The sequence below is a fragment of the Eubalaena glacialis genome, chromosome 6, assembly GCF_028564815.1.
Source record: "Eubalaena glacialis isolate mEubGla1 chromosome 6, mEubGla1.1.hap2.+ XY, whole genome shotgun sequence".
Classification (NCBI taxonomy): Eukaryota; Metazoa; Chordata; class Mammalia; order Artiodactyla; family Balaenidae; genus Eubalaena; species Eubalaena glacialis.
Window position 1 is genome coordinate 145,648,999 of NC_083721.1, and position 12,778 is coordinate 145,661,776.

The 12,778-nt window shown below is 36.4% G+C and overlaps 1 protein-coding gene across 1 annotated transcript in view; it reads left to right on the forward strand.

The window, feature by feature from the left end:
* The window catches only part of KCNH8 (potassium voltage-gated channel subfamily H member 8), a 398,046-nt gene that overhangs the window by 212,156 nt on the left and 173,112 nt on the right, over positions 1 to 12,778 (forward strand). Inside the window, exon 4 of the mRNA XM_061193703.1 lies at positions 8,098 to 8,225. Within this exon, the coding sequence (XP_061049686.1) occupies positions 8,098 to 8,225 (128 nt within the window). The remainder of the gene's footprint in view (positions 1 to 8,097; positions 8,226 to 12,778) is intronic.

The window sequence follows — 12,778 nt, forward strand, 5'->3', positions numbered from 1 at the left end:
ACCTGGTTTGGACGCTCCCACTGTCCTGTCCCAGCATACGACCCATCTGATAGATCCAGAGATTGGCAGGTTTTTGTGACATTCTCAGACTAGCAAAGTCACAGTAGACGTTTGCAGAGTTCAGTATATGGAAAACCATAAAATACATAACCCAAAAATGTCTCCTAAAAGAAACTACTTAGAGATGTATTCCAGCCAATAGAAATGATTCAGAATTATAAATCTAAGAATGTAGAAGTTATAAATTTGTGTCTTTCCTAAACCAGTTTGGACCCATTATGTATTAAAAAATCCAGAGGGATTCTTCAATTCATGGAATAAGCCAAGTCCTGTAACAATTCATTACATTATTCTTCTTTCCCTTCTAGTCATTTCTATGTATCATAACCATCAACTGAAAAAAAACACACAACCTAGAAGTTGAGAGTTATGTTTTATATGGTGGACATTCTGAGGACTTAAGCCTCTGGACTCTGAGAAACTGTTCTGAAGAAGCAAGGGGGGTGGGGGTGGGGGTGGAGCCAGGATATATAGGATTTTTTTCAACAAAAGACCAGGTAGTTGGAACATCAAAAGATTACTGTTAATTAAAGAAAACCAGATATCTCAAGTTAAGGAACTTAGTCCTTTTCTAGGTATGGGAAGATGCAAGAGTCTGAGCTCACTGAAATCATTCCTTTGACATGCACCTCAGCTCTCTGGGGCCAGTGTTCTGTGCTTTCTCATCCAGAGTCTCCTCAGGGTACACCGTGGGGGTGGCTGCAGCAGTTGACTGCTAGATGACTGGCATCCTGTTTCCATCCTGAGTTCCCTCAGGGCTCACCACTGGGGAGGCTGTAATGTGATGTCTTGATGGCTGCAACATCCTTTGTTTACTTACATGGAAGGTGGCAGTCTTAGTTCACATAACAAATAGTAAATATTTTTTTTCTGGGGCACATCCTTTACCCCACAGTTCAGAGGGTAATCATTACTTAAACACCAACCAGCTGTGTTTATTCAGACCCTGTGAACAACGGTGAAGCTGCAACACTGTTGATGCAGGTCAGGATCTCTGGGAAGCAGGTCTGAGATGGAGATTGCAGGAAGTTTTTAGGGAATCCTCTTAGGCTCAACGCTTGTATAAAGGGAGAGAAGGAAGGAAGGAGCAGAGGAAGAAATTGGGCTGCAATGAAGTTACAACAAGATATTTTGCCCACTCCAGGTACACCACCAGCTAAAGCTGTGTGTCCTTCAGGGTTGGACAGGGGGACCTCCTGTTACACACCCATATTGACCCATCATTGAATGCAGGCTGCTCTGGGAAAGGGGCATGATCTTGATCAAGGTCACTTCCTTCAGCTGAAGGCCATGCCAGAAAGGACTGAGGGCTAAGAGGTGAGGGCTCTGGGCCGGCATACTCCCAGCCACCGCAGACTTAACCCTTTTTTTTTTTTTTAATTTATTTATTTTTGACTGCATTGGGTCTTTGCTGCTGCACGCGGGCTCTCTCTAGCTGCGGCGAACGGGGGCCACTCTTCGCTGCGGTGCGTGGACTTCTCATTGCAGTGGCCCCCCTTGTCGCAGAGCATGGGCTCTAGGTGCACGGGCTTCAGTAGTTGTGGCACGCAGGCTCAGTAGTTGTGGCTCGCGGGCTCTGGAGCGCAGGCTCAGTAATTGCGGCACACGGGCCTAGCCGCTCCACTGCATGTGGGATCCTCCCGGGCCAGGGCTCGATCCCGCGTCCCCTGCACTGGTAGGTGGACTCGCAACCACTGCACCACCAGGGAAGCCCGAGACTTAACCCTTTTAATTCTGAGGGGGCATCTGGATGTGTAGCACAGCATCACTACAATTCTGCCAGCAGAATCATTCAGCGTTTTCATTTCCCATCACGGAAGCAAGGCTTAGTTCATGAACAAATGACCATTTGCATTGCAACCTTTAAAAGAATATTCTATACATTTTGAAAAACTTTATATATATATAATATATATATTATATATATATAATCCATATTGAATGAACTGAGTTACAGTCATTTTTCTTAATCAAGTAAAGCTACGATCCAGTCCCATGTCTTTTGGCAGATATTTTTCCCAATCTAAAAATTTGTGATTATTCTGTGTTAATTATATTTAAGATTAGTTACATGATATGAGTTCAGTGATGTGAAAAAAAGAAAAGAAAGAAATCCTAGAACAAAATAAAAAAATAAATCCACCAAAATGTTAAATTATTTCTGGGAGATGGTATTATGAAAGAGATTCATTTTCTGTTTTATATTGTTTACACTTCTAAATTTTGTAAAATGTACATGTATTATTTTTTAATATTCAAGGAATAATTGTGTATATGTTATGTAGTTGCAAATGAGTTAGTAAAAAAATAAATGCAGTAAAAATTTAGAAGGAAATGCATGAAATCGTTATTGAAAACAACCAGGCATTCTTTATTTCTTTATTTTTCTTTAGTTTCAAAAACTTCCATAATGGATTTACATTGACTTCATTTTCCATTTTGGGGGGAAATTTTTTTCATTTTATAAATTGCAAAAACTATGAAGCTTCTAATGTCACCTCATTAAATATGAGTTTTCCCTTGGTTACTCATAGATATTTTCTATCAAGTTAAAGAAAATTCCTTCCTTCTATTGCTTGCTTATTACAAAGTTATTTTTTTTAAAAGAATATTTATGGAGTTATGTTTAAAAAATCAGTGTTTACTGAGATAATGACGTGGGTTTTCTTCTTTATAAATCTGATGAATTATATAATGATTTCCTAAAATGGAACCATCCTTGGAATAAATCCCAATAAGCATGGTACATTTTCTTTTAATACACTTCTATATTCAGTTTACTAATGTATTGTTTAGGATTTTGGCATGTATATTCAAAGTGGTATATGGTTATCTTTTTGTATTATACTCACCTAGTTTTGGTATCAGACTTTTCTGGACTTGTAGATTAAATTCAGAAATTTTCAGGCTTTTTTGTTCTCTAAAGCTTTAAAAGAATTATTTGTTCCTCCTCCTACACTGTTGGTGGGAATGTAAATTGGTGCAACCACTATGGAGAACAGTATGGAGGTTCTTAAAAAACTAAAAATGGAGTTACTGTGTGATCCAGCAATCTCACTCTTGGGTATGTATCTGGAAAAGACAAAAATTCTAATTTGAAAAGATACATGCACCCCAATGTTCATAACAGCACTATTTATAATAGTCAAGACATGGAAGCAACCTAAATTCCATCAACAGATGAATGAATAAAGAAGATGTGGTGTAATATATAATGGAATATTACTCAGCCATAACAAAGAATGAAATAATGCCATTTGCAGCAACATGGATGGACCTAGAGATTATCATGCTAAGTGAAGTAAGACAGAGAAAGACAAATATCATATGATATCACTTATATGTGGAATTTTAAAAAGGATACAAATAAACTTATTTACAAAACAAAAATAGACTCACAAACATAGGAAACAAACTTATGATTACCAAAAGTGAAGTGGGGGGAGGGATAAATTGGGAATTTGGGATTAACAGATACACACTACTGTATAAAAAATAGATAAACAACAAGGACCTACTGTATAGCACAGGAAACTACATTTAATATCTTGTAATAACCTATCATGGAAAAGAATCTAAAAAAGATATATATATATATATATATATATATATATATATCTGAATCACTTTGCTGTACACCTGAAACATTGTAAGTCAATTATACTTCAATAAAAAAAATTACTTGTTCCTTTAAGGCTTGATAACACTGACCTTTAAAACCATCTGAAATAGCCTTTAGTGGGGGTGATAAGCAGTATGAACGAAATGGTCTCTTTCTCTACTTTCTTCCATGGTTATTGGTCTACTCAAGGTTTTTACCACTTTGGGGACCTATTTTGGGAATTAACTACCCTCCCCAAAGTATTCATTTAATCTAGAAAACTATGCTGATAGATTTTTGCACAAAGTAATCTCATCATTTTAAAAGTCTTCTCAATTTATGGTCCTTTTTAAAATCTTAACATTGTTGATGTTGTCTCTATTTTTCCTTGAATACAATTGCCAGAAGTTGAACACTTTTATCTTCCTTTGGTTTTATTGATCATATAGTTTCTAAACTTTCTTTTCCATTTCATTTATTTCTTTCATTTGTCTATCCTTCTTGTTGACTCTTATTTGGTTTTCTCTTACAGCAAGCCATAGTTATGGAGGTGACCATACAGGTTTAACCTGTGTCTGAGAGACCCTTTCATACAAGACTATGATTTAACAGGGCACATGGCTGCCCAACTAGAGACTGTATTCCCCAGCTTTGTCTACAGCTCAGTGTGGCTGACATAGTCTGCGGAAAAGTGAAGTGGACTTCTGCCTACCTTCTACTTTCCCTTTTTCTTCTCTTCTTCCCATTCTCTATATCCCAACCCTCCAGGACTTCTTTGAGTTCTTCCAAGACACTGAGCTCCCTTCTGACCAAGGTTCTCACACCTTTTATTTGCTCTCAGGAATGTTCTTCCCTCTGCCACCCCTCATCTTATTAATAACTCTTCCTCCTTCAGGTTTTAACCCTGAGTCATTCATCTTAAGCAATTGATGCCTCACCCCTAACCACCCTGACTCTAAGGAATCTGGTCAGGTCCCACTGCTACATGGTCCAATTCCACTTTAGTCTTGTCCTTTATTTGTTGTGAAATATTTTTTACATTCAAAAATATAATATCTGTAATACATATAATATGAAAATGTTCTTAAAAATCCCCATACACCCCAAATCCAGTTTAACAAAACAGAATTTAACTAATTCCATTTAGGAAGGCACATGGTAACCCAGCTAGAGACTACGTTTTCCAATCTCTGCAATTTGCTGTAGTCATATGATTATGGGTAGTTTTGTAGCACATACATTTCCCTAGACGGTATATTACTTAGTTTTGCATGTCTGTGAATATTATAAAAATGTTGCCATGTTGTCAGTGCTCATCTTTATTGCTTTTGTACTTAGCATTGTGTTTTTGAGATCTTTCTGTGCTAACAGGTAGGGGCACAATTTCATTCATTTTCCAATTATTCTCACTAAGGCTAGTTTAACATCCTATGTCATGACTATACAACCATTTATGCATTTCTTTTTTGTTTATGGACATTTGGCTTGTTTCTAGTTATACACACAAGCACACTTGTGTTTCAAGTGTATTTCATATGTATATTTTATGTGTTTGTATTTATATGAAAATTATGAATTTCACTGTCAAGACTTTTTTTTTTAAATGAGTTGTTCCCAACTCTATTTTTGATTTTTTTTTTTTTTCATTTGGGAACTACCAACCCAGGACCATTTTAAATTCATTCCTTTGCCTGGGAGATTTCCGATCACCTAAGTGGAATGATTTTCAGTCCCAATCTTGCATGAGGGTTAAATCATGATTAACACTTTTCAAGGAAACCTTTTTTTTTTTTCCTTCCACTTAGAGCCAAGACCAAGACACATACATTTCTCTGACATTTCCCTTTGAGGGATTATTTTTTAAGATTATAAAATTCCTGTTGTTTGATTTGGAATATCTCACCCATAATTAGATTTCTCCACAGAGAAGGGATTTGGCTTATTGACTGTCATAAATCTCTAATCTGGTCCATTTTGTAGTTAGCATTGTAATTCCATCCGTCATTTTCATACCGACTGACATTGCATAAGCAGCCTGCTGGCCTTTCCTACCACATTCCTGTAGACACTATCTTAAAACTCTGGCAGTTTTCCAATTTAAATATATGTAAAAATTACACCCTGATCGATTAATTATTACATTTTCAGATGCTACTTATAAGACTTCTATGCAGACCAAAAAAACTGAACACATGAAGACGTAACCTTAACTTTTAGTAGTACAATAAAATGTGCTTTGTTCAATCGAGTTTCCAAAAAAAAAGTACCCCTTTTGATCTTCTACGTTGTGTTTTTTTGTTAATCTGTTTTTATTGATTCAGGTCTATAGTAATATATTCTATTTTAAACATTCTTTCAAAGTTTGAAGCAAAAGGTGAGCGATGAAAAAACATGTAACATCAGATTAGACTTTTGCCATGAATAAAACATCCTATTTTCTGGTCATTAAAAACATTCCAGTGTGGACTGAGAATGGGGGGCAGGAATTAAAGGCCTTGAAACACCTGGAGATCAGGCTCAGACGGGCAGTGACTATGACACATTCGTCTATGTGACACTTAACACCAAGCAGCATTTGAACATTGATTTAAGTCATTAAAGGACTTGGGCTACATGTGGAAGTAGAGAATTTAGACCAATCTGGCTTCACAGACTGGCTCTACTCCTAACTAGCCATGTGGTCACGTGACACAATATTAGACCTTTCAGTTTTCTCCTCTGTAAATGGAGGATAATAATGCTTACCTCACTGAGTATTTATGAAGATTAATTGAAATCGGTTAATGCTGAAGATCTAGAACAGGGCCTGGCACACACTGGCCATCAACAATAGTTACATGGCTTCCCCAGTGTAGCAACCAAACCAAATCATTTTTATGAAGAGGAATCAAACAGCCTTCAAAGTACTACAGAGGTTTGATGATGAAGCTTAGATAAATAAGTTTTTAGTTTTTATATTTTGCAATTATTGTCATATATATAGAATTTATTAAGCATAAAATTATATGTTCACCAACTGACCAAATAAACACTAAATGTTTCTTCATTTCATAGAGTCAATTTATATATTTCTCTTTGGCAGTAGGCCTTTGGAAAGAAAATAAAATAGCTAGATTCTTACCTAATTTTACTAAAATAGAGTCCAATTGGATTAAAAATTTAAATGTTTAAAATAAAAAAATGAAGACATAAACATGTTGGAAGAAAGCAGACATAGATTTTTTAAAATAATTTTTGAGTGAAGACAGTTTGGTTATGCAGGACATAAAGTCTAGACACCAAAAATTTATAGATGATATGTCTGACAACATAAAAAATGTAAAAGTTTTATACAGCATAAATAAAAATCCAAGGTCAAGTAACAAAAGGGGAACATTGTCAACAGCATATGTGATAAGAAAATGGTAACTAATATACAAAGAGCTCATGCAAATAAATAGAAAGTACCAACTTAATTTCAAAATTGGCAAAAATAATACAAATAGACTTCATAAGAATAAATGCAATTGGATGATAATATTTAAGTGAATGCTTATCCACACTCATCATTTTAAAAATGCAACTTCAAACAATGTTATGGCACCTTTCAGCTATTAAAATGTTAGGCTACTCTTATTTTATGTTTCATAATTTTGATGTCTGTGGTAAAGCAGGCACATCCACTCAATGTTGCTGGGAGTGTAAGTTGCTGGAATTAAATTTGGAATATGTATACCAAAATTTGAAATGTACATATCCACTCCTAGTAATTTATTTACTGAATATCTTGGCATACCAATGCACAGCTCTATGCATTTAAGAATTTTCATTGCAGGATTATCTACACAGATTTTTAAAAAATCCTGGATAAACCTAAATGTTCATGATAGGGAAATAGTAAAGGAAATAAGACTAGTTATATCCTTAACATGGTACACTCTTAGCTGGAAAAAAGAATAGCAGAGAACTATAATGTGCAAATTAGAAATGATTTACATTACTTTGAAGTGGAAAAAGTAAAATATAAATAGTTTTTATTGCAAACTTCCATTTATGCAAAGAAATAAATGTAAATGTGGATACAGCATATGTATTAGATATTTTTCTGGAAAAAATTGAGAAAAAAAGGTTGAAAGTAGAATTAGGGATATGAATGTGGAACAGCCGGAAGGAAAGAGTAAGATTTTTTTGCTTAATGCTTTCCTGAACTGTTTGAAAGTTTCTCTGTGCTCTTGTATGTTTTACTTTAATTTAAAAAAATAATGATGTTAATATGATGATAAAAATAAATAAATTGTAAGGAACTAAAATTAAATTAAATGTCATTAGGAGCCAGCAAATAATTTTAGGTGTTGAAAAGCATGTACTACGTGCTCTTAAGAAGGAACTGCCAAAATGACATTCTTGGGGTCAAATGATACATTCATCGATGCTTAATGAGTTTTATTTTCCCCCAGACAAAGCCAAAGGAAGATCAAGAACAGGGACCCACTTTGATTCAGCCCGGAGACGGAGCCGAGCGGTCCTTTATCACATCTCTGGCCACCTGCAAAGAAGAGAAAAGAACAAATTGAAAATAAATAATGTAGGTGGTGTGTGTGTACACAGTGAATGCTAGACTTTCCCTTGGTGGCAGTGTTTGATTCACAAAAGAAAGCCTCCAATTACGCATTTATTGGCTTTGCTAGATTTTTTTTCCACTTTGGCTTGTGCTTTCCTATAAAAAACAATCTGGAAAAGGTCAGCAGTCACGAGGCATTTCTGTAATAAAAATGATTAATCATAGTGATATCACAGCATAGAATATTATTTCAGTCAGTACAGTATGGTACTAGGGACACTGCAAATGGGACTGGTTACATTTTATGAACAAGTTATATTACACATCCATAGTTTGTTGGTTAAAATTTCTCAAATTTAATTTTAGCTCCATCTATTTTGCACTTTATCTAATTTCACTGAATGCTTTCATCCAGGGGGACCATGAACAAATCAAAGTCATTACTTTATTTGGAAAATTTACATTTTATGCAACACAGAGTTGGAAATTTCACACCTTGGAACTGGGTTTGAAATGACATGCCATATATTATACGGGTTTTTTTAAAGTCACACTCGTAGTAAATTATGGTAGGGCTCCTCTCTGAAACCTGGTGGTTATCTGTCAACTGTGACTATAAAAGGTGACTCTGTAGTGTTTTAAGTGACACACGTCCTCCAGGATTTCACAGTTAATTTTATCATTGGTTCTGAGAACTAAGAGACTTCACTCGGAGATCCAGAACTCTGCCTGTTTGGTTGTAGATATTCAAAGATGATTTATCTAATGATGATAGTGTCATTAGTCTGCCTTGTGGAATCTCCAGAACATACAACTTTGGGGGTATGTGTGACTATGGGCAGCAGACATCAAGACTCAGGATCTAACTTGCCAATGACTTTAGAAAAAGTCATATCAAACAACCATTGCTGTTTTGGAATTGATCTAGATCCCGAGGTTCTGGGAGTTAAGGACACAGGAGAGTCTTTGGCATCTCATTGTACACAGAGAGCTTGAGAGTACCTAATCTGACATATGGATGCTTTGCTAAAGCAGTCATGCATCAGACACACAAAGTATCCACTTACCTGATTTTAGTGAGCAAAGATGCACGAGCCCAGGTGTAGAGCATGATCTGACATGAAAACGCTGCCAACCTGGTTCTGCTTCAGTGGGATTCCCCTCTGGAAGCCAGACAAGCCATTTCCATCTCTTTGTGCTCCAGGACCATCACCCATGTTCGTGCTGATCTGCCACGCACCGCTGTTAAGAGTCACATTCTGTTTAGTTTGTCTTGGCTTAATATAAAGATTTTCTAGGGACACCCGTATGTCACATTGGTTTCCTGAGAGTCCAGGGATAGACTTCAAACTGTGCACACCACTAGATCTCTGAATCCTTCCCCTGGTTCCTCGTTATACCTGCCTTCAGTTACCAAGTCAGCCTTAGTGACAGTAAACAAGTTCTAGGAAGAAACAAAGGTAACCACACCTGGGGTTGATTCTATGCAAGCCAGCCAGCAAAACATCTAAACAAATATTAGCCTGAGATTCTCTAATGCTGAAAGATGACACTCTTCTAGCATTTAGTCCAGAGTCATTTAAATGTACCAAGTATTAGTGAGCTTAAAAATGCATTCACAGAACATGCTGTTTTTCCCCTTTTGATTCAACAAAGTACAGAACAGTACTTAAAAATCTTATTTAAAAAATCATAACTCCCACCGCTTGGCTAATTTGCTAAATTGCATTTATTTAAGAAGTACAAATATCAGGGTGGAGCATTAAAATAATACATAGTAAGGAAGGGTGTCAAATCAGCACAGTGAATCTGACAATACAGGTAACATCTTATTTCTGAAAAGGAAATGTGGAATCAGGACTGTCCCTGTTCACCATCTCTTTTCAAGGAGAACAGGGCAGAATGACTAAAAGACAACAGAAAGAGAGAAGAGGGAAGAGGAAACAATGATCTGAATGGTTTACTGGCTAGACAATCAGTCTTTGGGGAATTCTGGATATATTAACATTCATGTGCCCAAAAAAAAGACTTCTTAATGTTTTTGTAGCTCTTTGCTATTTACAAATTCCTTTTGCTGTTATCATATCATTTGATCCTTACAGCAAGCCATTACTAGATATGATTTTTATTCGTTCCAATTTAAAGATGGAAAAGAACAACTTATTTGAGATCTCAAAAGTAGAACCAGCAGATGTGGGACCCATCCATGAATCTTCTGACTCAAAGCCACCGTGCTTCTGCCCCTACCTTGCTGCTTCTCTCATACAATTCTGTGGAATAGGAATGTATGAATCAACTCAGAACAAATTAGCTCATCAGGCCATTAGCAAGCTCTGAGAATCAGGATGTAACACCCTTTAATCCTGGCTCTAACTATGCCACATGGTACGTCTTGGAAAAGGTTTTTAATTTCTGGTTTCCTTGATTTGTTAGTCTGTCTATTACATGACATTGGGATGATGCAAATGTCTTCAACCCAAAGATCACATGGGAGCCTTGGGAGCTTGAAGGGACAGTGCTTTAGATGCCCACATATGACCAACAGGGTACCAGGCTGGTAGCCATCGAAGGCATATGCTACCTTGCAATTACTCAGTGTAATGACTGTAGAAACATTTTCCCATCCCTTTGTTCATTTGGATGTTAATTTCAAAGACATGTTGCAAAAATAGTTTAGGAAACAGTTACCTTGATTAGGCTTTGGCCTTAACTACTCTGTTTCAGTTATACATAGGGTAGAGGTTAAACTACTCAAACACCATTGGTACTAAACAATAGGCTTGAAAATTAATAAATAATATATATAACTAACATCGAGGATGGTTGGTTGTATTATTCTTTAGGCAAACTTCATAGGTTTCAGGGTTATAAATAATACGTCTTTTCCCCCTTACTTGCTAAAAGCACACTTTCCAATTGTAAGAAATTTTCTTGCATTCAAAAGGTTTTTGATAAAACTTTACAAATAGAGAAGCAGGAGGAGAAGCACATCTCTTTTTTTCACTCAGGTGATTGTGTCAGGATGTATGCAGAATTTGAATGAAACACCTTTTAAAATTTAAGTCTAATCTGAGATGTATTGGATTCTCAGTATCTTTTAAAATAATTTAAATAATATATTTTAAGTAGCCTATAAAAATGAAATAGTGTGATTTATTTTCTGATTTGTGGAGATAACTATTACATTGCTGACCTTTTTCGTCAGCATCACTAATGCTTCGTATAATCAACATAATTCAATAAAAAAAATACTTTACTTCTTGAGTTTTCCCAACCTTCACTCCTAGAGCTGGCTTCTCCCTCAAATAAAGTAAACATTTCATTTCTGTAGCATGATAGAAAAAGACTTATTTGGATAAAAATTGAGATATTCTTCCATGGCTTTTGGTTATGTGTTATCGTAGTAAATATTTGAAAAAAAATCGTATTGGAATCCATCGTGTCCTATTGTAAATAGAAGTGCTTGTCAACCTTGAGATTTATACTTATGGACCCCAACTCTCTCTTCTCCGATGCACCAGCCTCAGCTTTGATGAGAAGCCCAACAGGGGTTACTTTCTTCTTCCTTCCTCAGTTTTATGTCATAATCCACCTTTGGAACCTGTTCCTAGAAACCAGAGAATGAGGCAAAGGAGGCAGGTCAAGTCAGGGAATTGAATGGAGCATAGACACGGTGGCAGATGGGCATCAAAGAACCATCTGGAAGGAGTGAAGCAGGCCCTCCCTCACCACAAAATCCTGGCTTTATGAGGTGCCCTGTGGGATGAGTGAGACTATTAACAAGAAGTAGAAACGTGTGTTGTAAATGCCTACCAAGGAGAGATGCAAGATAGGAGAGGCATTCATATTAAGGTAGCAGAAATATTTGGGCACTGAGAGTCACCACTAAAGAGCTTGTGTTCCTGATTGCTCTGAACCTTTCTTGAATTTCCAAGTACTTTAGGAATCCCTGAACATATCACATTAATTTGCCCTTCCTTCAATGCCAGAAACAAGAAAACACACTGCAACCTGCAAGTAACAGGTATTCAAGAACTTTGAACTGTTCTGTTCATTCAACGTAACTTTCAAATTTAAGTTTCCATTACCTATCTTGTATTTCTCATTAATTGAGGTCAAAGTAAGGTCTGCAAGTATCTGGTCAGAGGCTGTCAAATTGCCACACACGCTATTGTTGGGCCTCCCTTTGTCTCACAGCAATAAAGAGAATTGTTCCTCAATTTGGACTGCTTTCAAAGTGAAGGGCTTTTGCAGTTATAAAAACTCCAGCTATTCTTCTGCATTTAGTCAGCTGCACGGTGAACATTGCCTTTCTCCTCCCATGACTTGAATAATAACTGTTAAGTAACTGTTTCTTGCTTTGCCATCTTAACAAGGGCTAGCCAGTGCCAGAATAAATCTATGTCCATCAAGGTTATGAGATTTGGGTTCCCAGCTGGAAACTTCACCAACAACCATAATACAAAATGCAAGTAGTCAGCACAACTTGCTTATAGTTTGAAAGACATGTTAACAGCTATTTACAATTGAATTGATCATATAGCTCTAACCTTTTGAGAAAAAAGAATGGTACCTTT